At 40.2% G+C, this 25,819-nt stretch overlaps 1 protein-coding gene across 1 annotated transcript in view; it reads right to left on the bottom strand.

Annotated features, from left to right (window-relative positions):
- Positions 1–25,819, bottom strand: part of GRIK2 (glutamate ionotropic receptor kainate type subunit 2) — a 1,088,075-nt gene that overhangs the window by 510,190 nt on the left and 552,066 nt on the right. Inside the window, exon 6 of the mRNA XM_044292309.1 lies at positions 25,065–25,238. Coding sequence (XP_044148244.1) covers positions 25,065–25,238 — 174 coding nt within the window. The remainder of the gene's footprint in view (positions 1–25,064; positions 25,239–25,819) is intronic.

Here is a 25,819-nt window from a genome sequence, read left to right as displayed (position 1 = left end):
CGGTAGCCTATGCCCTTGCGCTTCCTCCTGGCATGCGGATCTCCAACGTGTTTCATGTCTCCCTGTTGAAGCCACTGGTGTGTAATCGTTTCACTTCCTCGGTTCCTCGGCCTCGTCCGGTCCAAGTGGGCAATCGTGAGGAGTATGAGGTGAGCAATATCCTGGACTCACGCCTGGTCCGCGGTCGGGTGCAGTTTTTGGTCCATTGGCGTGGTTATGGTCCAGAGGAGCGTTCCTGGGTTCCCTCCGCAGATGTCCATGCTCCTGCCTTGCTCCGAGCCTTCCACGCACGCTTCCCTCAGAAACCGTTCTTTACTCCGCGGAGGAGGGGCCCTTGAGGGGGAGGTACTGTCATGGTCTTACCTTCTTGCTGTTCTCCTTCGTTTGACATGTGCTGGTGGCCATCTTGGTTTCTGGGTTTCTTGTAGTCTCCCACCCTGCGGCTTCTCCTTCCCACTGGGAGGAGCTGGATGCCTAGCTCATATATATAGGAGGTCTGTGGCTTCAGTTCCTTGCTTGGTCCTCCTGTGTTCACAGGCTTCTAAGACTGCTGCTGCTTCTGGTTCCTGATCCTGGCTTCGTCTGACTACCCTGCTGGTTCCTGATCCAGGCTTCGTCTGACTACCCTTCTGGTTCCTGACCTCTGGCTTCGCAAGACCCTGCTTCGGTTTAGCCATCCGTTTGGACTTTTGCCTGACAGCTTGATTTTCAATAAAGCCTTCTTATTTCCACTTATCTCTTGTTGTACGTCTGGTTCATGGTTCCATGACACCTGCGTCCAGCATGTTGCTTAAAGACACTGTTTTTGGCTTTTAATCGTTCAATGACATCTCACATCTCGCAGTTACTTGTACCTATCCACTCTTCGGTTAGTGACTTGGGACACAGAGTGCAGCACATAGAACATAAGATGGGGGAGTTTGCTGAATCGCATAATAGCCTGATAGACTCGCATGATTCCCAGTCTGACGAAATCACATTCCTCAAAGCAAAAGTTTCAGACTTAGAGGACCGCTCACACAGAAACAATTTGAAGCTGCGCGGTGTGCCAGAATCGGTTCCAGCTACAGACCTGCAAGCTTACATTAAATCGCTGATTAGACTTTTATTACCTAACTGCACTGACCAGGATCTTATAATAGATCGTGCCCACAGAATAGCGAAACCCAAGCATCTGCCGGATGACACACCGAGAGATGTGCTAGCCCGCCTGCACTTTTTCCATACTAAAGAAGACACCCTGGCGGCGGCGAGGAAGCTGGAAGCACTGCCAGATCCCTATCAGCAAGTGAAATTGTTTGCAGACTTATCCATGGCTACTCATCAACTGCGCCGTGTACTGGCCCCCATTACCATAGCGTTGCGGGAGCACGCAATCCAATACAGATGGGGATATCCAGTGAAATTGCTAATCCAGCAAAATGGCACCTTAACGGTTATCTGCTCGGTGGAAGAGGGAAAAGCTGCACTCGCCACATGGAACATTGCAGTGGCGGAGGTTCCACAAGTAAAACAGCTTCATCATCTATCCAAAGAGGGAGAGTGGCACAGAGTTGAAAACAGAAGACAGAAGAAGCACCGTTGAGAGGTTTTTATTCTCTCTAGTCTCTTGCCGGTATCCAGCAGGAGGAGGATCTTGTTCTATTTGTAAGAGTCTCCTGGTGGTAGGCAAGACTGTTTTTTCCCCACACTGCTCACAAGGGGTTAATGAGTGCTTACCCTTGTACTACTTTAACTCTGTCCTGATGTATGGGCAGTCAGTTTACACTGTTCTTGTTCTTATTTCATCCTTTTTATTATGTTCCGTCATGTCATGTCAATCCTACTGTACACTGATTATACTGTGGAATTATGGCCTGCGTTTCCCTCCATGTCACCCGTGCGACTTCTTTTTAGCTAAACCCGACTATCCAGATGGTACTTAAAGTTGTTTCAATTAATGTTCGGGGCCTGAATAGCCCTTACAAAAGAAGGATGATGTGGAGGGAAGCGCTGTCATCTAAATGTGATATCTTTTGCGCACAAGAGACTCACATCATAGGTGCAGACGCAGAAAGACTGAAAAACCCAGCTTTCCCAATACTGATCCATTCTCATGGTCCAGGAAAAAAGAGAGGCAGTGCTCTTAGCTATCAAGAACTTAGTGGCACACGTAGAGAAAAAAACAATGGTAGATGTGGGGGGTCGTTATATTATACATATTTGCTCTATAAATAATATCACCTACACAATAGTGGGAGTGTATGCCCCTAATATAAGACCTATTCGGTTCCTGAATAAACTCTTCAAGAAAATTCAATCCTTGAAAGAAGGCCGATTGGTCCTGATGTGGATCCGCATCAGGACTCCACTGCTGCTGCGAGAACCGGTTCAGTTGCATTGGCTAGAACCTTGTTAGAGAATTCCCTTTATGATATCTGGTGCATCCACCATGCATCAGAAAGGGACTTTTCATATTTTTCACCAGCACATAAATCCTACTCCCGCATTGATCTAATTTTGACGGACAGGATCTCCCTAGCGGCGTCTAAAAGCTCCTCCATTGGGTCAATTACAGTGGTCTGACCACGCCCCAGTTTCGCTAGAACTAGCTGATGAGTATACCTCCCCCCCAAACCCACTATGGAGAGCTAATGAGTTCATTCTAGCTAACAACAAATTCCAATCAGAAGTGACGACTGCTCTAGTGGAATACTTTAAATTTAATGCTAACTCTGGTCCTAGCCCAACCACTGTTTGGGTAGCCCACAGGCCCTTTGTAAGGGGCATTTTATTGAAAATAGGACACCGGTATAAAAAACTAAAAGAAAAACATCAAAACGACCTTTTAGCGCAGATCCAAACCTTGGAGACTAAAAAATAAGCTCTCTCCATCAGTAGAGCTCTCTGACAAACTTAGATTACTCAGATCGCAACTGCGCGAATGTTTTCTCCATTCTTACGAACTCTCCCTAAAGAAAACCAAAACTAAATATTATTCTCAAGCCAATAAGGCAGGGAAGCTACTAGCGAGCAGGGTCAAGGCTCGGGGTTTAAAATAAAAAATTCCATACCTTTGGGACGCTTCCAAATCGCATAAACTATATGATCCTAAATCTATAGCAAACAGATTCATGTCTTACTACTCACAACTATACAACTTAAAAGAAGAGCCGGGTTTCACCCCTGTAATTCCAGATGCAATAAATAGTTTTTTGAACACACTGACTATCGCATCCTTGGATATGACCCAAAAAGAATCCCTATGTAGCCCCAAGAGGAAATTGCTAGAATAATAAAAGGCCTGCCAAACCAAAAAAGCCCTGGTCCAGATGGGCTTCTGAATTCTTACTACAAAACATTCTCAGATACACTACTCCCTCACCTTCAGGCAGCCCTGTCTGGTGCCATGTCGACAGGTAAGATGCCCAATGAAATGTTGGAGGCGGTTATCGTTACTTTGCCCAAACCTGGCAAAGATCCCTCTATACCCCAAAACTTCCGCCCCATCTCCCTACTCAATACTGACCTTAAGATCTATGCAAAGATTTTAGCAGCCCGGCTAGCAGATATCATCCCTACCCTGGTTGCCCCTGACCAAGTGGGGTTTGTGAAAGGGCGCCAAATCACAGATAATTCAAAGAGAGTGTTGAATCTAATTGATTTTGCTAATAGATCTAGGACACCGACGGTGTTGGTCACTCTGGATGTCGAGAAGGCTTTTGATCGAGTCAATTGGGAATGGGTCTTCTCGGTACTCCATAAAATGGGCTTCCCTGAATCTACTTTGCAAGCTATACGAGTCTTCTACTCGGACCCATCTGCCCGTGTATTAGCGAATGGAGAATTATCTGACTCCTTTGCGCTGTCCAATGGCACCAGACAGGGCTGTCCCCTGTCCCCTTAATCTTCATTCTATCTTTAGGACCATTGGCACAGGCAATCCCTTAATCTGCAATGGTAAAAGGGGTTAATATAGGAGATAGGCAACACAGCATATCTATGTATGCGGATGACGTAATCTTATCTTTGACCAACCCCCAGGAGTCTCTAAGGGCTGTGATGGAAATCATCCGTTTCTATGGAGCCCTTTCGTATTAAAAAATTAATGAAAGTAAATCTCAAGCCCTTCCAATAGGTATTCCGGATGGAATTCTGACCCAAATGAAAAAAGAATTCACTTTAGATTGGCAAACTACGAAGGTTCAGTACTTAGGGCTCAATGTAACTGCCACCCCCCAAGAATTGTACAAAGCAAACTTTCCTTCCCTGTTAAGCTCACTCCAACCAGAGTTAGACAGCATGGCTAGGGCAGAACTGTCATGGCTTGGACGTATCGCGACATTTCAACAACACACCCTCCCTAAGATGTTATATTTATTCCACACTATTCCTATACCTATTCCGATGTCCTTTTTCCACTCAGCCAACAAGATGTTAAATTCCTTTATTTGGAACAAGTCTAAACCGAGAGTGGCAAAAAGCATAATGAATAGACATAAAAGAAGTTGCGGAGTGGGACTGCCGTACATCTATGACTATCATTTAGCATCCAGAGTAAATCAACTAAAGGAATGGTGGAAAGAGGACATAAGGAAACACTGGGTACATATTGAGCAATCACAAGTCTCAGGTCATAGTTTACGCGCCTTACTCATGGCTGCGTTGCACAATAGTTATGCGGCTATACAACCCGCTTACTATGTTTCTACATCTTTAGCAATATGGCAAATATACCATAACAAAGGGAATGGTGACCCAATATCTATGGCACATCTAGTGCCAATTGAGTCTTTACAGCATCTTGCTACTGATCTAAACCTAAAGGTATGGAAGGATAAGGGTATAAAATTGGTAGCTGATGTGGTCTCAGGATCGACCTTAATGCCCTTTGACACAATTGCACGCAAGTTTAATATCCCCCCCAGCAAAACCTTCTCTTATATTAAATTTCAACATGTATTAGGGGACAATCCGTCCTTTAGACTCAAAGGGAATCTCCAACTATTAACTCGTTGGTCTGCGGCTAACCATGTACAAACGGGGATCAGATTCTTATACATGTATTTAGGGGACAAAGACCAATTTATCTAAACGACCCCTCTATTATCATGGGAGAAGGATTTGAAGACATCATTCTCTTTGGCGCAGTGGAGTTCTGCCTATAAAATGGCGATGTCTATCTTCAGATGTTCCTCACATGTAGAAGCCTATATCAAAGCCACACTCAGATGGTATTACACGCCGGTTCGATTACAGGTGCTCTTTCCTAATGTTAGTGCTCAATGCTGGAGAGGGTGTGGGGAGCAGGGGTCACTCTACCATATCCTATGGTCTTGTCCGAAGATCCATCCCCTTTGGATCCAGGTATTCACAAAGATGTCCGAGATTGCTGGTTATCGGATCTCTCCGGACCCCGCCTTGGCCCTACTCTTCATAGACTTGGACAAATTACCTCTCCAATTAAGAGTTATAATAGCCCATCTCTTATTAGCAACCAAATTAGCAATTACAAGAAACTGGAAAAGCAAAAATATCCCTGTTGTGCACGAAATTGTTAGTTCAGTAGATTTGACCAGGTCATATGAGTATATGCTTGCCCATCAAGCGTTTCAGGTTAATCGTCACCTTAAAGCCTGGGGGTCCTGGAGGGGTCTGACTCCATCGATTCAGGAAAGAATTGGAGTAGGGTGAGGGTAGGTGTGACAGTCAGAGAGTGGGATAGCTCTCGGGTCTTTTTGGCTGCATAAATATATTTAGATGTAGCATCACTATTTATGTCTCCCACTGACATTAAGATGTACTGATTCTCTGACATGACTTTGTTTGTTTGTATGTTATATTTTACTTTGTATTCTTTTCCTTTTGCTTTCTAAGCAAACTATTGTTCTTGGATTGAACTTACCTATATTTTCTGTCAAAACTGGAAAATTTTGGAGAAATATGTTCTTATTACATCATTGTATTTGCAAACTGTACACATTGTATATGAGCATATTCTCTATTAATAAAAAACTATTGAAACTAAAATTAACATTTTAGATGCTGGTCTTAATAACTCCTATATCTGCCAAAGTTATGAAGAGGTGCAGGTCTCTCCATAACTTTGGTGCATCCAGTGCCAGTTCTACATGTAAAACAGCTTCTGAGCTGTCTTACATTAAACCATTTTCTATACCTGAAACAGGCATAGAAAATGATGAATGAGAACGGCTTACAGCCCTTCCACTTCCCCATCCCATGCCATAGCCACTTTTTTAGACCTGGGTTGAGCGGGAAAAAGTTGCAGATTGTGGCGCAACTAACAGTTGTGCCGCAATCTGTTCCTGAAATAGGCGTATTTCAGGATAATAAATCCCCCCAGACTCTATACACAGCTGGTCTCCTTAAGGACCGCAAAGGTGCCATTTGAAATTAGATACCAGCCCTCCAGAAGTAAATACATTTTTTGTAACTGTTCTCAGCTTTAAAACACATTACATTGTCAAAGGATACAACCAAAATCATCAGGTTGAAAGAAAAAAATAAGTATATGGTTGGTACAAAATTAATATTCATTATAGCACTGCAAAAACATTTTCAAGACTATCTAAATAATATGACTTTTAAGCTGGAAAAGTCCTTTCTGTGGATGAAAGATGACAAATCCATATTCCATGTGATCCACACGTTCATTTAAAATACATTATTTCCTTTGACTCGCTATATTAATTGCCACACTCAGTCCATTTTTTTTCTGGCATGCACTATTGGCGAGAGGTAAATGGCCACGATGGGTAATCTAGCAACATTATGAATCCATTAATGACTTTGGCATCTAGAGATAGTTATTCATATTAATGATGCACCTCCTTGGACTGTAATTACACTAGTCATTCTGATTGCTTTGTGAGTGAATTGACTTGCATGCAAAGGTAGATGGACAAATGCAGTAAATATTAATTATGTTTACACATTGATAGCTTTTTGCTTTATTTTTCATTATTAAATAGTCCATAAAAACCATACAATATTTCAGAATTCTAAAAAGAGTAAAATGCACCAGGCCATAATTGTGTTACAATCACAAAATAAACACTATTGACCCACAGAATCTACTTCTAGTATATACGTTCATGGAATTTCCAGCTGATGAATCGCCTATGTATTAACCTTTGCACTGTTATTAATGGCAGCTTGATAGGTCCAATCTTAAAAGAAAATCTTTATTCAAAAGTTCCAGAGTTCAGTTCTGCATTATGAAAAATTCAATGTCATGAATAAATTAGTAATAAAGTACTCTCAAGCAGTCTCCCATGATTATGACGCATAAAGCTTACTGCCTAATAGCATGTTATGGTCTAATGAGAAACAGCCTTTCTTTGTTAAATTAAAATTAAGCTTGCATGGGCCTGACATTGTTAGAATGTAAAATAACTTGTGCCATATGCAAACGTTAATATATTTTATGCATTACAGTTACAACGTACTGACCATGTCATTAACATATACTTAAAATTGAGTATAAAAATATATTCTTGGGAAATTGTTAAAAATGGGTCACTGATCATTTACATATAGCAGTGTCTATCTATCAAAGCCATAATTGGCAATTTTGATGACTTTGGATAACATTTGTTCCGGCAGGGCACACTGAAGGAAAATTATAGTTCAGTAAAATCTATTATTCATATAAAAATGAATGATCGCATGTTAATGATCACTATTACTCCTTTAGTGCTGGTAAGCACTGTTTCCAGTGGTGTACATCGTCTTTTCCCTCTTCATACCTAACTGCGGCACAAGGTCTGAGGAAGGCCTGCATGCCGAAAACGTTAACACACGTACTGCCGCTTAACTTGATTGTTTTCTACAATAAAACAAGTGAATTTGCATCAAGATAATTAGTTTTATGATGTTTTATTACAAAAAAAGTTTAAGTGATCACATTTGAAAATGAAGAATATAAGACCCAATTATGCTTTATAACCCAGAGAAGAGTGACATAGTTAGCAGCTTTTTTATTTACATTTTTAGCACTAAATGTGAAATATTTTTGTAGACATTGGTTGAATATAGGCCAATGTTGGTATAGGCCAAAGTTGCACTATTCCTATATTCAGCCCAATCATGTCTCTGCCTTCATTTTTTTTAAATGCCTCTAAAAAGGAAAGTTATTGCCATAGAAAAGATTACAATGTTAAATGTTTGTGCAGCTTCAACTAATTAGATTTTTCTACGCCATGTCTTGTTCTTTAGCCCCTTAATTCTCTCTCTCTCTTCCTCTCTCTCTGTCTCTCTCTCTATATATATATATATATATATATATATATATATACATATATACACTCACCTAAAGAATTATTAGGAACACCTGTTCTATTTCTCATTAATGCGATTATCTAGTCAACCAATCACATGGCAGTTGCTTCAATGCATGTAGGGTTGTGGTCCTGGTCAAGACAATCTCCTGAACTCCAAACTGAATGTCAGAATGGGAAAGAAAGGTGATTTAAGCAATTTTGGGCGTGGCATGGTTGTTGGTGCCAGACGGGCTGTTCTGAGTATTTCACAATCTGCTCAGTTACTGGGATTTTCACGCACAACCATTTCTAGGGTTTACAAAGAATGGTGTGAAAAGGGAAAAACATCCAGTATGCGGCAGTCCTGTGGGCGAAAATGCCTTGTTGATGCTAGAGGTCAGAGGAGAATGGGCCGACTGATTCAAGCTGATAGAAGAGCAACGCAGACTGAAATAACCACTCGTTACAACCGAGGTATGCAGCAAAGCATTTGTGAAGCCACAACACGCACAACCTTGAGGCGGATGGGCTACAACAGCTGAAGACCCCACCGGGTACCACTCATCTCCACTACAAATAGGAAAAAGAGGCTACAATTTGCACAAGCTCACCAAAATTGGACTGTTGAAGACTGGAAAAATTTTGCCTGGTCTGATAAGTCTCGATTTCTGTTGAGACATTCAAATGGTAGAGTCCGAATTTGGCGTAAACAGAATGAGAACTTGTATCCATCATGCCTTGTTACCACTGTGCAGGCTGGTGGTGGTGGTGTAATGGTGTGGGAGATGTTTTCTGGGCACACTTTAGGCCCCTTAGTGCCAATTGACCATCGTTTAAATGCCACGGGCTACCTGAGCATTGTTTCTGACCATGTCCATCCCTTCATGACCACCATGTACCCATCCTCTGATGGCTACTTCCAGCAGGATAATGCACCATGTCACAAAGCTCGAATCATTTCAAATTGGTTTCTTGAACATGACAATGAGTTCACTGTACTAAAATGGCCCCCACAGTCACCAGATCTCAACCCAATAGAGCATCTTTGGGATGTGGTGGAACGGGAGCTTTGTGCCCTGGATGTGCATCCCTCAAATCTCCATCAACTGCAAGATGCTATCCTATCAATATAGGCCATATAAATTCTAAAGAATGCTATCAGCACCTTATTGAATCAATGCCACGTAGAATTAAGGCAGTTCTAAAGGCAAAAGGGGGTCCAACACCGTATTAGTATGGTGTTCCTAATAATTCTTTAGGTGAGTGTATATATATATATATATATATATATATTCATCAATAGTGAGGGCTAGTTGATTCTCTGAGATCGATATTTACATCATAGAGATCCCATAGGCCAGGAAAGGCATGGCTGAGATTCTGATATTTTAACCTTTTAAATATGTCAATAATAATGATTTTTTGAAGTCTATGTGCTTAAACAGAGGGAAAGGGTTACCTCTATCAGCCAACTGCCTACGTTACCCTCCAATGGGTCTACTAGGCTGCATGTTATAATAAAACTGACAAGTAAATAAGCATTGCAGTGTTACTCAAGCGATCATGCTATCACATGGTCAAACACTGTAGTTTTGACCTGTTTACCAATTATTCTTTTTATGAAAAAATAACACAATAACAACAACTTCTATAACTGCTCAAGCTATAAAATGGTTATTTCCTGGACTAACTTATGGTTGGTCTATTCTTAGTAAAGGCCATCAATATCAGATCAGTCACGGTCTGACATCCTCTACTGCCACGAACAGCCGTTAACAGCAGTCACCACTTTTTCAGTACACAGAGTAGTAGACATTTTAAGGTACTGCAGCTTAGCTTCTATTTATTTGAACAGGAGCTGAGCTGCAATACCTGAGAATCTCCAGTACACAGTGTATGGGGCTATAGTCTTCTGGCTGTTTACTTCTGGGACCAGCAGGCTGTCTAGGCCAAAACATGTATATCTGCATGTGTAATTGTATCACAACTGTTACTATTAGTTTTCATTTAGCTATCTTTGGAGAAGAGTATTTTAATAAAATGTAGTCCTGTTCCTGAGCCAGCACAAATAAAGGGATCTAGATATCTTTCTGCTCCACTATTTTATATATATATATATATATATATATATATATATATATATATATATATGCCTTAGCTCTCTATGATCAATGCAGGCAGAAGGGTGTGCAATCTTGGGGAGGAACTCAGCCATTTCTATGCTAAAGGGTCTTAAGGTGGCATGAAAGGGGGTGAAAACTCTGACCATTGAATTCTAAAGGACCTTTCATGATAATACAAATGGGAGGGTCCAGAACCAGAAAGAGAACACTGTGTTGTAAGTGTAGATAAATAGTGTAGGTGTGTGTGTGTGTGTGTGTGTGTGTGCAAGAGCCAGAGGCCTACATATGTAGCAGAGCTGTATTTAGGTGTGTATAGCAGTGCTTTGTGTATATTGCTCCTGGTTATCCAGGATCCTACACCACACTGATGAGGGGCAGCACCCTGAAACAGCTGTCTGTGGATGGAAAATTGCACGCATCCTTAAGACTTGTAACAGAGCTGGGTCTTGGCATAGTGGCCACTTAATATGGTGCATCTGGTGATCTATAAAATAGGCACACCCCTTTGCTTTGTTTTCCTTTCTTGGAGGAATATCTAGCTTTCACTGTGTTGAAGACCCATATCTAGGGGCTCCACGGATATTTAGCATATTTATGTATATATGTCAGCTTTGCAGCATCTCTGTGCTTATCATGAGTTGTATGTATTTGTTCTGTGTGTATGTTAGCTGTGTTTCAATACTCTTTGTCAGGTGTGTGTAAGTTACTGACCTGGACCCCTCAAACGTTTTTTCTAATTTTCTGTTGCCTAGACCTGGAATGAGTTTTACATTCCAGAAAATACAGTATATATGTGGGTGAGACACCTAATTGTTTATCCTGTAAAGGAAACTGTGGCCTGCACTGACCAGATACGTGGTGAGGGCTGGAGAAGAACAATGCTGCACCCCCCACTAACCAGTGTAGTGGAGAACAGCTCCTGCTAGACTCAACATCCACTTCAAAACACCATACAGAAATTTATAGCGTGATGTAGGAGGTACCAAGGAGAGGGAAGAAGGAAGACATCTTATCTTAACTCACTCCACTGTACCATGCACTCTGTAGTGTAGCAGAGAGCATTTTCCACTAACCAGTGAATTTGGCTCAGCTGCTTCTGCTTCACCAATCTGTGGCCAGATGCTCTAACTATATTAAGTACCCACATGGAAGTGCTATACAGGGATGTACAGTGTGATTTAGGTGGATGCCAAGCCAAGGGTGGTTCTACTCACTTGCTTCTGTGCACAGCAGCTCCAGCTACATACAGTGTGAGGTGGACACTACTAAATACAAGGAGATCCATGCTTAGTGGTTCCTGTGCCAAGCGGTTCCTGCTGCCTAAGCACAGGGGATCAATTCCATCAGTGTCTATGAAACTAGGCCAGTGAGGCAACACACAAGCAAAGGGAACTCCATGTTGGTTTGTCCTCGATATTTTGTGAATTCAAAGTAGCTGATGCCTTTGCATTATAGCTATTATTTCTAATTCCACTAAGTAACTTTCATGAGCATGAATATTTCTATATATAGATTGCAGTTGTTGTCCTGGAACAAGAACTCAGACTTTAAGTGGATGCAATTTTTATTACAGTTATCATCCTGGAATGGGCTATGTACTATTATATAGTTATTTATATCTTGAATTTAGTTATAAAATGATATATTTTACTTATATTGACTACACAATATCATAGAAGGATTTTAAGTTCCAATTCTTGCTTTAGAGAATATAGGCATAAAAAGTAATGCTTAATTGCACCTTGCTCTAATGGGAACATCAAAGTATAGGATTATTGCTTAAAATAGAACAACTATACCCTAATCCACATATGATGAAAGCAGATAACTAAATCAAATGATGGCAAAAAGCAATTAGTAAGGAAAACTTTATGCTAATGAATCTGTAGCACTTGTTAGGTCATACTAATTATGCATACAAAGCTTTGACTTGAGGCACACTACAGCTTCGAAGATTAATAGGTATGTAAGAGGATGAGGCTTGAAAGCAGAGTACATTTATGCTGCAGAATTCATGGCCTAAATACTTTTTTTTTCCTTTTACTTCACATTTGAGTCTAACTTTTTAAACCACAAGAAGTATTTTTAGTGTTTGATAACAATATTAAAGGCAATTTTTTAGACTGTATCATAAGTTTATAATTTATCATTTAATTCTTATTAATGCCATTAACTGTTTTTTTGTTAAATAAAAATAAAATAAAGGGTAGAATAGATAAAATTTGGTTGCCTAAGATAAATATTATGCCTGACAGCAGCATATTAATGTCTGAGCATCTGACTCCCACACAAAGCCCATTTATGTAATACAGCATGTTTGATATTATACATATGGGTTTGGAGAGTTAGCAATTCTTTGTGGGGGATAATGTGTTATTTTTATCCTTTTATTTTAATTTAATTTTATCTATTTTTCTTGTTTTCCTTTTTCTTTTTTTTACTTTTTATTTTATTTTTACTTCAGTTTATTTTGTGTTTACTATGAGGACACAGGTTATCAGAAAACAAATTATTCCTGTTCCCTGCTGCCTTCATATAATAATCATTGATCAAACAGTGATCACTGTCACTGTATAGGACGGATATACAGTACAGAGAAGATGCAGAATGCATCTTCTTTGTATCCCTTTGAGTACCTTTGAAGAGGGGATCCCTCTGATGCCACCACTGATATCACAGGGTTACCCACAGTAGCAATGCTGGGGAACACCATGCTTAATATGAGCTCTACTTTAAAGGTTTTTCTATTACAGAAACTGATCAAAACTGATCATTTCAGTCCTAGAAAAGAATCAGACTGTCTGTATAGCAGCTGGATCCTGCTGGAGGGCATTATTCCAGCAAGCTTATTTTAAACTAAGAGGGTACAGACCCAAGGAGTAGTTTGCCAATCTGTTAATTGATGTAATGTGTTTGGGAAGGGGTTAAGTTATATGATGAAACAAGTTAAAATTAAAACATTTTTTATTTACAATGGTATGTTATATGTTGGTGCTTTGTAAGTAAATGATAATAATAGGCATGTGCTTGGGAACATCCTATATGTACCCTGATGTCCGGAACAAGGATGACATATGTTGGGCAATGATGTATGTTACTATTATAGTTAAAAGAATAAAAACAAGTGGAAAAACTGATTTATATATGTCAGACAATCTTATCTCCAATGCCTATGGCAAATGCACATATGCTCCAAGCTTGCACAGTTATGAAGCAGTCAGTTTGATGGATAAGCAAGGGTGTTGCCAGAAACCTTAACTGCATGGGTATCTTCAAGCACAAGACAGCTTTACTGTCCTCTATTATATTCTTAACTAGTGATGGACGAACATCATCCAGGGACTGTTCGCGAACGCAATGTTTGCGAACCACAAGTTCGCGGTGGGCCCCATTCACTTTAATAGCAGGCAAACCTGAAAAACCTTCAGCTCATATTTGCAGCCACCAAATACTTAGTAGAAGTGTACAAATAGTCCCACAACATGGACAATTGGACAGTGACATAATAGAGGGGGATCAATGACAAAAATTCCAACAAAAAATATGTATCTTAATCAGGGGACATTTTTATGCGTCTTGAATGGAAATTCTCTGAAATGTGCCCTGTTGGAGCCTAGAATTTTTTTTATTTTAGGCCACAGGAGTATGGGCCTTAAAATTTAGGCATTCACCTTACATAAAAGATATTGTGATTATGTGGCTCAAGGTACATTATTCAGTCACTGAATAACAATTTTACTGAAGCCCACTTTGTTTTAAACTTTTTTGTTGGGGCAACTGAAATTATTTGTTCCAATGTTGTTTGTCACTATCTGTAGCTAAGGTAACGCAGCAAAACCGCAAACCAATTCTGCACTACCTAAATGCACTATATATAAAGTATATTATTGGTATATAACACCCCTGCTTCAATCCGTTTTTTTAGGGGGCAACTGTCATATCACACCATTAGAAATTATTTGTTCCAATGTCATTTGTCACTATCTGTAGCTGAGGTAACGCAGCTAAACTGTAAACAAATGCTGCACTACCCAAATGCATTATATCAAAAGTATATTATTGGTATATAACACCCCTGCCTCAATCAGATATTTTTTTATTTTTTTTGGGGGGGGGGGGGGCAGCTGGTATATCACACCAGTAGAAATGATTTGTTCCAATGTCGTTTGTCACTATCTGTGGCTGCGGTAACTCAGCAAAACCGCAAACCAATGCTGCACTACCCAAATGCACTATATAGAAAGTATATAATTGGTATATAACACCCCTCCTTCAATCAATTTTTTTGGGGAGCAACTGATATATCACACCAGTAGAAATTATTTGTTCTAATGGCGTTTGTCACTATCTGTAGCTGCGGTAACGCAGCACAAATGCAAGCAATTGCTGCACTACCCAAATGCACTATATAGAAAGTATATTAATGGTATATCACGCCACTGCTTCAATAAAAAATTTTGGGGGGGCAACCGGTATATCACACCAGTAGAAATTATTTGTTCCAATAGCATTTGCCACTCTGTGTAGCTGCAGTATCGCGGCAGAACCGCACACAACAGCTGCACAATACAAATGCACTATAATATACTATGTTGGAAAGTATATTATAAGTATATTACACCCCTCAGTAAGTCACACCTATCGATAGCACACCTATACCAGTCCTTAAAAGGACTTTTGTGGCCCTATTAGCTAGCGTTTGGTGTCCCTAAGGCTGGGTTCACACTTGAGCGTTGCGCAAACGCGCGTAATACGCGCGTTTTAGACGCGCGTTTTAGACGCGCGTTTTAGACGCGCATTTTTATGCGCGTTTTTGTAATAGTAAACGCGCGTTTGACGCGCGTTTGTGTGATTCACTACAGTGTCCTATGGCCACAAACGCCCCAAAAGTCGCTCATGTACTTTTTGGAGCGTCGGGCGTTTTACAGCGCGATCGTACGCGCTGTAAAACGCCCAAGTGTGAACCATTCCCATAGGGAATCATTGGTTTCTCCTTGTTGAGCGTTTTACAGCGCGTAGGAACGCGCTGTAAAACGCTCAGGTGTGAACCCAGCCTAACAGTCTGTCCCTGCTCCACACAGCAACCTCTCCTTACACTGACAAAACACTGAATGTAAAATGGTGGCCAGATCAGTTTATTTATAAGGTAGGGGGTATGTCCATGTGCTGAAATGTCTCAATTGGCAGTCCTGTACCACCTGACAGACGTGTCATGGGTCAAAGTTGTTCACAATGTAAAAGAAAATGGCACTGGCGGACATTGCCATATGTTTGCCCTTTCTGCGAACCGCGAATGAGCAAAGTTCGCCGTGAAACGACCGCCGGGTGAACCGCAAGGCCATCTCTATTCTTAAACACTTAGTTACTGTGGGGTTTATTTAGATTTATGACCATAGCTATTGTTTAATTTTAGCCAAGGGCCTTTTTAACTGCAATTGACTGTTTCATAGTAGAGATGAGCAAATTCATTCTAAATCAATCAAATTTATTCTTGAATCAGCTATCCAATTCAGACAAATCTCTCAGAATGGCAACCACCATTTTAAAATTTAGATGAGAGAGAGAAAGGCATCTGTCACCCAAAATAACGGATAAATTGTGATCCGTGTTCTAATTAAAAGTATAAAATCTAACAGTACAGTGCGCTGCTGTTTGTTACCATCAGTAACTATGTATTTATCCTTTAGCATATAATTCACTGCCACTTTGACATTAATAATGCTGTCTTGGTGTTGAAGAGTTTGAACAAGGTTGGATGCAGTGTTAGGAGACCTCAGAGTGTCATTCATATATGACTTTTCAGGGCTTATCTGAGCACTTTCAATTTAGTTTGCGGACATGTGAACAGACCCTAACAGTGCAGTCACAGGGATCATCAACACTATGAGATATCTGCAGGCGTTTACTGCAGCTGCCATGTAAAAGCGCCACTGCATAGTTAAGAGCACACTGCTGTGATGTATGTTATCATTCATAAGAATGGCAGGTGGTTAAAGAGCACTGTATTAATTTTGAATTTTGTAGCTAGACAAAAATATATTAAATTATAATCAGAGATTAAACTTGCTCAATCTGCTTGCTCACAATTGCATTTATATGGTGTTGGAAAGAAAAAAATTAACCTAAAAAATCATAGTAATGATAAATAGTGTTGAGCGATCATGTCGAGCATCGCTATGTTCGGCAGATCCGAGTGCTCGTCCGAATACTTTGGGCGCTCGAGTACAATTTCATACAATAAAAGTCAACGGGAGACCCACGCATCAAACGAAGCACCCCCTGCTCTAATGAAAAGAGGGTGTCTGGTTCCCAAAAAAAGGCTAGTAATTGATGGAAACCCCATCTAAATGGTTTGGATGGGGGTTTCCATCAATATCTAACTTTTTTTATGAACCAGACACCCTCTTCTCTTCCGAGCAGGGGGTGCCTGGGTTCTCCCATTGGCTTCCATTGTGCTCGGTAGAACACTTGAGCATACCGTTGTGTTCGGCCAGAGCAGCCGAGCACTTTGGTGCTCGCTCAACACTAATGATAATACAAAACAGGAAATAGAGAATTAAAAATGAATATATTTATAATCAAAATGAGTTGAAAAGAAAACCGTAATTCATTGACTACTATAACATTTGATTAAGCATGTGTCCTGCATTTCCAATCTCTAGCGTTCTATTGACAAAAGCTATTAAAGTTAATTTGTAGATTTGAAAAAAGAAATACTGTGTCATAACAAATGCAACCTTTAATCTCATGTTGATAGCTAAACAACACAAAGAACCAGCATTACATGCAATTACAAAGAGAAAAAGACTGTTGACAGTGGCTTTTGAAATTATACCAATTATCTCGGTCACTCGTTTGTATCATCAACCTGCACATACACATTTGAAAAAGTGGAGCAATAGTTCATTCAGTGTTGTCTTGATAAATGTTTAAACTCTGACTGCTGCTTTAGGGTCCAATTAAATAAGTTAACTGATCCTTGTGAGCCCATCCATGAATCCAATTCCTTTTTTCTATTTATTTCTTCGGCTAAAGTAAAGGCATAATGTGTGAGCACTGTGGAGCTATATAATGACAAATGACTGTGTGCCAATAGCAATAATAGGTATTTTTCTCAAATGCTGAGATTTTTGCCAAGCATCCTATATTTTCTAGCAGTAAAAAATTACAAAAGAATGTTAACATCTGCATCAAGTTGCTTAGAATTATTCCAAATTCATTTAACTAAAATACAACAAACTATATATTACATAAACTTTCCGTAGAAAGACACATGACACCACTGTATTACAATTTCACAAAGCTAAACATTTTATACAGCTTTCATTATTGGGTTATTCCCACACGCATTTACAAATTGATCACAATTTTGCTTCTGCAATCTTGCTTAGAAATATCTGTATTGTAGCTGAGGACATAATCAATTATTAATTGATTTGCATATCTAATCTATTTACAACATAGTTTGTTAATAATTTCATTGACCAAGTTTAGACAGTCAGTAAAATTTATCAGTTTAGAAATGTTTAAGGCAATTTTTATTTTTGCTTAAATCGGACACAAAACTGGCATAAGCTCTATGCATTACCGCAGCAACATGGCCAGGTCCATTTGACCCCCTTGCCCAAGATTGTATCATCCTGGCTTCCACATCAAGCACCACTTCCATCATGTCACTGCTGCGGCCTGCCAATCATAATGTTCTGTACAGTTGCTCCTGCTGCTGCCTTCATGATGCTACTGTCATGCCATTGCTGCAGCCTGCCAATCATCATGTTTTGTATGGGTGCTGCTACTGCCTCCATCATACCACCAATGCCATCATGCCACTGCTCCGACCTGTTTTGTATGGCTGCTGCTGCTGTCTCCATCTTGCCACCACTATAATCTGCCAACCATCATGGTCTGTATGGATGCTGCTTCCTCCATTGTGCCACCACCATCATACCAATGCTGTGGCATGCCAACCATCATCTTCCATAAGGTGGCTGCTGCTTCCATCATGCTGCTGCCTATGTGCCTGCCAACACATACCATATGGCTGCTTCTGCCTCAGCTACCGCTGCTCCTCTCTGCTAAGCTGCTATTGCCACCGCTAATAATGCAAAGCATCCGCTACTACTACCACTACAACAACTACTACTACTATTACTAGTTCTACTCATAGACAGCCTTGTATGTTCCATGCTATGCTACTTCTGCTGCCGCTAATATTGTGGCCACATGCCACTTTACCTGTGCCCTTTCCACATTCACGCTGCACTGCTGCTCCCCATGAAAAAGACAGAATTCTTTTAGGCTTCTTCACAACGAGTCACTTTTTCTTCTGACATTTGTGTGTGTCTTACAAGCTATCATTCCGACACTGTGAAGGCATAATTTTTCAAGCCACTTTTTTTTATCCCATAACACAGAGTGCATTTAAGAATCATCTACCCCCGATAGGGGACAATTTTTGGAAGGTTTGGAGTATGAAACATGATAGCACATATGCCAGTGCAGTGTGTTTTTAAACATGCTGTATGTTAACTTTGTTAAATGTGCACTTTTCCATAGCTACAGTATCTCACTTTTTTGTAAATATTTTATTATATCTGTTCCTGGGACAACGCTGAAGAGATGACACTTTGAGACAATGTAAAGTAGTCAGTGTGCAGCTTGTATAACAGTGTAAATTTAGCGTCCCCTCAAACTAACTCAAAACACAGCCATTAATGTCTCAACTGCTGGCAACAAAAGTGAGTACACCCCTAAGGGAAGATGGTCAAATTATGCCCAATTTGTAATTTTCCCTCCCCGGTGTCATGTGAGTCATTAGTGTTACAAGGTCTCAGGTGTGAATGGGGAGCAGGTGTGTTAAATTTGGTGTTATCCGTCTCACACTCTCTCATACTGGTCACTGGAAGCTCAACATGGCACCTCATGGCAAATAACTCTCTGAGGCTATAAAAAAAAAGAATTGCTGCTCTACATAAAGATGGCCTAGGCTATAAGAAGATTGTCAACACCCTGAAACTGAGCTATAGCACGGTGGCCAAGACCATACAACAAGACAGATCCCACTCAGAACATGCCTCGTCATGGTTGATCAAAGAACTTGAGGGCACATGCTCAGTGCAGATCCAGAGGTTGTCAATGTCACTCAGACATAATTTAATACTGCTGTCATTGCATTCAAGAGCTTAATGAGGTGGTAGGGAAAAAGAAAAAAATCATAACAAAAAGAGATAAGAAGTTTTTCAAAAAATTTCTAGGAGACTAGAGGGGGGTTATATACTAAATTTCTGTGCAACTAGAACAACTTCAGTTCAGATTTGGGTCTGAACAAAACTTTTTTTTAAATTTGGCAAACCTGAACTGAACCAAATTTCGAGTGGTTCACCCTTCTCTAGAACCAATTTCTTTCAACATGTGCACTTGTCACATCACTTTCAAAATACCAAAGCATCTTTGGTATGGTTAGAACTGAAGCTTTGAAAAATGTCATGGATTTTTACTTTGCATAAGCCTCTATTAAGAACTCTTTATGGCATTTATTACACATTGGGGCACATTTATTAGACCAATGTTTTAGACGCTGGTCTTCATAAGGCCCTGCACTAGCGGTGCATCCGTCAAAATTATCTAGAGGAGTCGGCCTCTACATAACTTCAGCGGATCCACTGCCGATTCTAAATTTAAAACAGCTTCCTAGCTGTATTACGTTTAGACCATTTTCTACACCTAAAGCAGGCATAGAAAATTGTAAATGAGATGGGTCTGCTGGCCCATCCCCTTCCCCACCCACGCCATGCTCACTTTTTTAGACGTGGCGTGAGCAGGGGGCAAAGTTGCAATTTGTGATGCAGATTACCTTTGTGCTGCAATCTGCGCCAGAAATATGCCTTATTTAGGCGTATTTCTGTTTCATAAATGACCCCCATTGTTTTTAAAGGGTTATTTTAAGTTTTAACTGTACACCCGGTACCGTCTCATTGTAGTTAAATCATCATTTTCTCTACACTTTTAGTATCAATCAACTCCACATACTCTCTATAGAGTAGTCACGCTTAGCTTTATGAAGCCTAAGGCCCCTTTCACACGGGTATCAGCGCGGGTGCGATGCGTGAGTTGAACGCATTGCACCCGCACTGAATCCGGACCCATTCATTTCTATGGGGCTGTTCACATGAGCAGTGATTTTCACGCATCACTTATGTGTTGCGTGAAAATCGCAGCATGTTCTATATTCTGCGTTTTTCGTGTAATGCAGGCCCCATAGAAATGAATGGGGTTGCGTGAAAATCGCAAGCATCCGCAAGCAAGTGCGGATGCTGTGTGATTTTCACACATGGTTTCTAGGTGACAGTCTATTCACTGTATTATTTTCCCTTATAACATGGTTATAAGGGAAAATAATAGCATTCTGAATACAGAATGCATAGTATAATAGTGCTGGAGGGGTTAAAAATAAAATAAAAAATTACTCACCTTCTCCTCTTGATCGCGTTGTTCCCGGTCTCTTCTTTACTAGCTGTGGGCTAAAGGACCTGTGGTGATGTCAGATCACATGCTCCATCACCACGGTGATGGATCATGTGATTGGAGCATGTGAACTGACGTCACCACAGGTCATTTAGCCCACAGCTAGTAAAGGAGAGACCTGGGAACTACGCGATCAAGAGGAGAAGGTGAGTTAATTTTATTTATTTTTTTAACTCCTCGAGCACTATTATACTATGCATTCTGTATTCAGAATGCTATTATTTTCTGTTATAACCATGTTATAAGGGAAAATAATACAATCTTCAGAACATCAATCCCAAGCCCGAACTTCTGTGAAGAAGTTCGGGTTTGGGTACCAAACATGCGCGATTTTTCTCACGCGAGTGCAAAACGCATTACAATGTTTTGCACTCGCGCGGAAAAATTGCGTGTGTTCCGGCAATGCACCCGCCTCTTATCCGGGCCAAAAATATGACGCCCGTGTGAAAGAGGCCTAAGGGGAACATTTTTGGGGATAAAGCACGATCTGACATTGTAATTTATAAATTTAAATCTCTACTTTTTTTGAGTTCATTTGTACACAGAGGCCATCTTGTCAGTAACTAACAGCTATCTCAGCATTTGCATTTACACAGAGGAGGCACAGAGAATGCTAACTGTCACTGAAAATAGCTAAATGGACTGTCTTGATTTAAATGTATACAATTTCTAGTTTTATTGATTCTTTTCCCACAAATGGATCAATCTGCTAAGCTCCTTCTGTTCTATACATGCTGCCTGCAGATTGCACTCCATTTCCTGGAGTCAGGTTCTCTTTAAAAAGAAAAAGAAAATACAAAATGATTGTCTTTCAATTTGAGATTAATAATAGTTCTAGAATGTATGGTCACAGATCTCTCCTGGCGAGCTGCAATAACAAACATTGATAGTCACTGTGCCACTATGAAACTTCCTGAGGGTTATTTATTAAAACCGTAGTTTTAGACGCCTGTATTAATAAACCCATTTGCTGGCGATGGACCCGTGCCGGCCTCTACATAATTTTGGCGCCTACATCGCTGGTCTAATTGTAAGACAGCTTTCTTGCTGGCTTAAATTTAGACTATTTTTTATGCCTAAAACATTTTATGCCTTTTTTTACACCTGGTGTGAGCAGGGAAAAGTTGCAGATTGCTGCACAAATAACCTTTCCATCGCAATCTGTGACAAATATATGCCAGAAAACTGCTGTATATCTGATAGTAAATGACCCCACCGCCCACATAGGGAACAAGTTGGCTGTGAGATCTTTGACTATTGAAGAAAGGGGAGATAACCCAGTATTTACTACAAGGAGAGATGCTGTGTACAATATGGAATATGGGATCACCCCACAGTTAGGGCTACAAAAAGGCAGTGAATACTGAGGGAAGCCCTTCAGACTCAATATCACTACTGAAGAAAGGAGGGTTGTTGTGCCCACTGGGAAAAAGAAGGACATTGATGTGACTTCTAGGTAACAGAAAAGGGGGAGGCCTTGCTGAGGCAAGTATGTGACGTGTAAATACTGCAGTGAGGCACTGTCCTACTATGGTTCTTAGAACTAAAGGAGCAACTTTACATTGACTGTCGAAATGAAGAGAAAAGTGCAAATGCTGCTTTGATGAATACAGCTGGATCACATTTTTTTCATTTTTTGTGCATGTGTGTGGAGTACATAATGGTTAATAATTAGTGTTGAGCGAATTGAAGTATCCAAATTGGACTTCAATCCGAATTTCAGGGAAAATTTGATTAGCCGTGAAGCCGAATTTCCACATGCTTCGTGGTAAAGAATCAATTTTCCCTGAAATGGTGCAAAAAAAACTTAATCACATCAACCATTTGAGCGCGAAGAGGCTGCCATGGGTATCTTAATTAAAGATGCCGCTCAAAATCTTGTGCACTGTGACATATGACGTCACCACGCCAGCCAGCATGGTGACGTTATCACTCACTGTGTGAGATTTTGCATGGGATCTTCAACTAAGATGGCCACGGCAGCCTCTTCATGCTCAAATGGATGAGGTAAATATTATTTCTTTTTAACCCCTGAAAGGCCTCCATTCTTACATCAGATGCCGCGATCAGCCATTCCCCGTCATTGCACTGCTACTTTCAAAGAAATGTGCTTAGTAATTCATCACAAAGAAAATTTCTTCGATAAAGCAGCCAAATCGAAGTTTTCATAACTTTGCTCATCTCTATTTACAGTCATGTGAAAAAATTAGGACACCCTTTGAAAGCATGTGGTTTTTTGTAACATTTTTAATAAAAGGTTATTTCATCTCCGTTTCAACAATACAGAGAGATTAAAGTAATCCGACTAAACAAAGAAAACTGAAGAAAAGTCTTTTCAAGATCTTCTGTAAATGTCATTCTACAAAAATGCCTATTCTAACTGAGGAAAAAGATAGGACACCCTTGCCCCTAATAGCGAGTGTTACCTCCTTTGGCTGAAATAACTGCAGTGAGACGGTTCTTGTAGCCATCTACCAGTCTTCGACATCGGTCTGAGGAAATTTTACCCCACTCCTCAATGCAGAACTTTTTCAGCTGTGAGATGTTTGAGGGGTTTCTTGCACGTACAGCCCTTTTCAAGTCACCCCACAGCATCTCAATGGGATTCAAATCTGGACTTTGACTTGGCCATTCCAGGACTCTCCATTTCTTCTTTTTCAGCCAATCTTTGGTTGATTTACTAGTATGTTTTGGGTCATTGTCATGTTGCATGGTCCAGTTCCGCTTCAGCTTTAATTTTCTAACGGATGGTCTCACATGTTCTTCAAGCACCTTCTGATACACAGTAGAATTCATCGTGGATTCTATGATGGTGAGCTGACCAGGTCCTGCTGCAGCAAAGCAGCCCCAAACCATGACACTTCCACCTCCATGCTTCACAGTTGGTATGAGGTTCTTTTCTTGGAATGCTGTGTTTGGTTTACGCCAAACATGTCCTCTGCTGTTGTGTCCAAATAATTCAATTTTGGACTCATCTGTCCAAAGAACATTATTCCAGAAGTCCTGGTCTTTGTCAACTTTATCTCTGGCAAATGTCAGTCTGGCCTCGATGTTTCTCTTGGAAAGCAAAGGTTTCCTCCTTGCACACCTCCCATGCAAGTTAAACTTGTACAGTCTCTTTCTGATTGTAGAGGCATGTACTTCTACATCAACAGTAGCCAGAGCCTGCTGTAGTTCTCGAGATGACACTTTAGGGTTTTTGGAGACCTCTTTTAGCATCTTGCGGTCTGCTCTTGGGGTGAACTTGCTGGGGCGACCAGTCCTGGGCATGTTGGCAGTTGTTTTGAAAGCCCTCCACTTGTAGACTATCTTCCGGACAGTGGAATGGCTGATTTCAAAATCTTTTGAGATCTTTTTAAATCCCTTCCCAGACTCATAGGCTGCTACAATCTTTTTTCTGAAGTCCTCTGACAGCTCTTTTGCTCTCACCATGGTGCTCACTCTCACTTCAACAGTCAGGAGCACACCAAACTAAATGTCTGAGGTTTAAATAGGGCAAGCCTCATTCAACATGCAGAGTAACGATCTACTAATTATGTGCACCTGGTGTGATATACCTGTGTGAGATCTGAGCCAATTTAAGAGGGAATACATGTGAGGGTGTCCTATCTTTTTCCTCAGTTAGAATAGGCATTTTTGTAGAATGACATTCACAGAAGATCTTGAAAAGACTTTTCTTCAGTTTTCTTTGTTTAGTTGGATTACTTTAATCTCTCTGTATTGTTGAAACGGAGATGAAATAACCTTTTATTAAAAATGTTACAAAAAACCACATGCTTTCAAAGGGTGTCCTAATTTTTTCACATGACTGTATAAGACAAGGGCTACACGGTGACACTGGCGACACGGCAAAATGAATGGGATCACCACGGCAGTCACAAGAAATCCAACACGGCTGCCGCGAGATCCCTTTCATTTTTTATGGGATCACCGCTTCTCAGCGATCCTTGCCGTAACAGGTGTTGCGCAAACAGTGTTGCCGTGTGGCCCTTGCCTTAAACTAAAAAGCTATGAATTTATTTGATAACATTCTTTATATTTCCCTTATAATGTCATGATATTAATACTAAGATTTTTATACATTTAATATATCCTTATATTTCTTTCAATTGTATGAATTAAATATCTCAGTTTATAGTAATTTAGATTATCTTACCGTCATAAACCCATCCAGTAAACCAGAGTCTGGTTTAGGGGGAGCTTGCAATCTTTCCATAGACCATTTTTCAATTATGGAGAGTACTTGACTGTTTTCTATGTTCAGTATTCGAAATCCAGTCATGTTGACACCGCTATATCGATATGGCTCAACATCCAATGCAAATAGGTCCTGCAATGAAAGACAATGAATACATTAGCTATAATGAATTAAAACAATGCACACAGATAGTCTTCAACTGATGCCTCAGATTCTAAAGGTCTAATGATGAATAATAATATGGGCTAAAATAGTATAAGCACTTTCAGGAACTGAGAACTGAGGAGGAGTGCTTTATTGATAAGCTATTGGGGAAAAAATGGCCAAATATTAGCAAATGAAATTGGCCAAAGAACAGACCTGGAAGACTTTTGCAAGGAAGAATAGATAAAAATCCCTCAAATAAGAAATGAAAGACTCCTGGGTGGCTGCAAAAAGCATTTAAAAGCTGTGATACTTGCCAAAGAAAGTGCTACTAAGTACTAACCATGCTGGTTGCCAAAGTTTTGCTTTGGACTCTTTTCCTTTTTTGTTTTTGTTTTGAAAATGTATAAAAAAAACTAAAACAAAAAATTGCTTAAAATACAAAGGGAATGTGTCATCTTTAATGGGGTTCTCGGGGCTTTTAATATTGATGACCTATCCTCAAGACCGTTTGTAATTTGAAAGGTATTGTCATTTTATCACCAGACATTGCAATGTTTCAGTCCTCT

This window comes from Bufo gargarizans, chromosome 4 (assembly GCF_014858855.1).
Source record: "Bufo gargarizans isolate SCDJY-AF-19 chromosome 4, ASM1485885v1, whole genome shotgun sequence".
NCBI classification, from domain to species: Eukaryota; Metazoa; Chordata; class Amphibia; order Anura; family Bufonidae; genus Bufo; species Bufo gargarizans.
The sequence above is the reverse complement of the archived record's forward strand: the minus strand, read 5'-3'. Positions and strand labels throughout refer to the sequence as shown.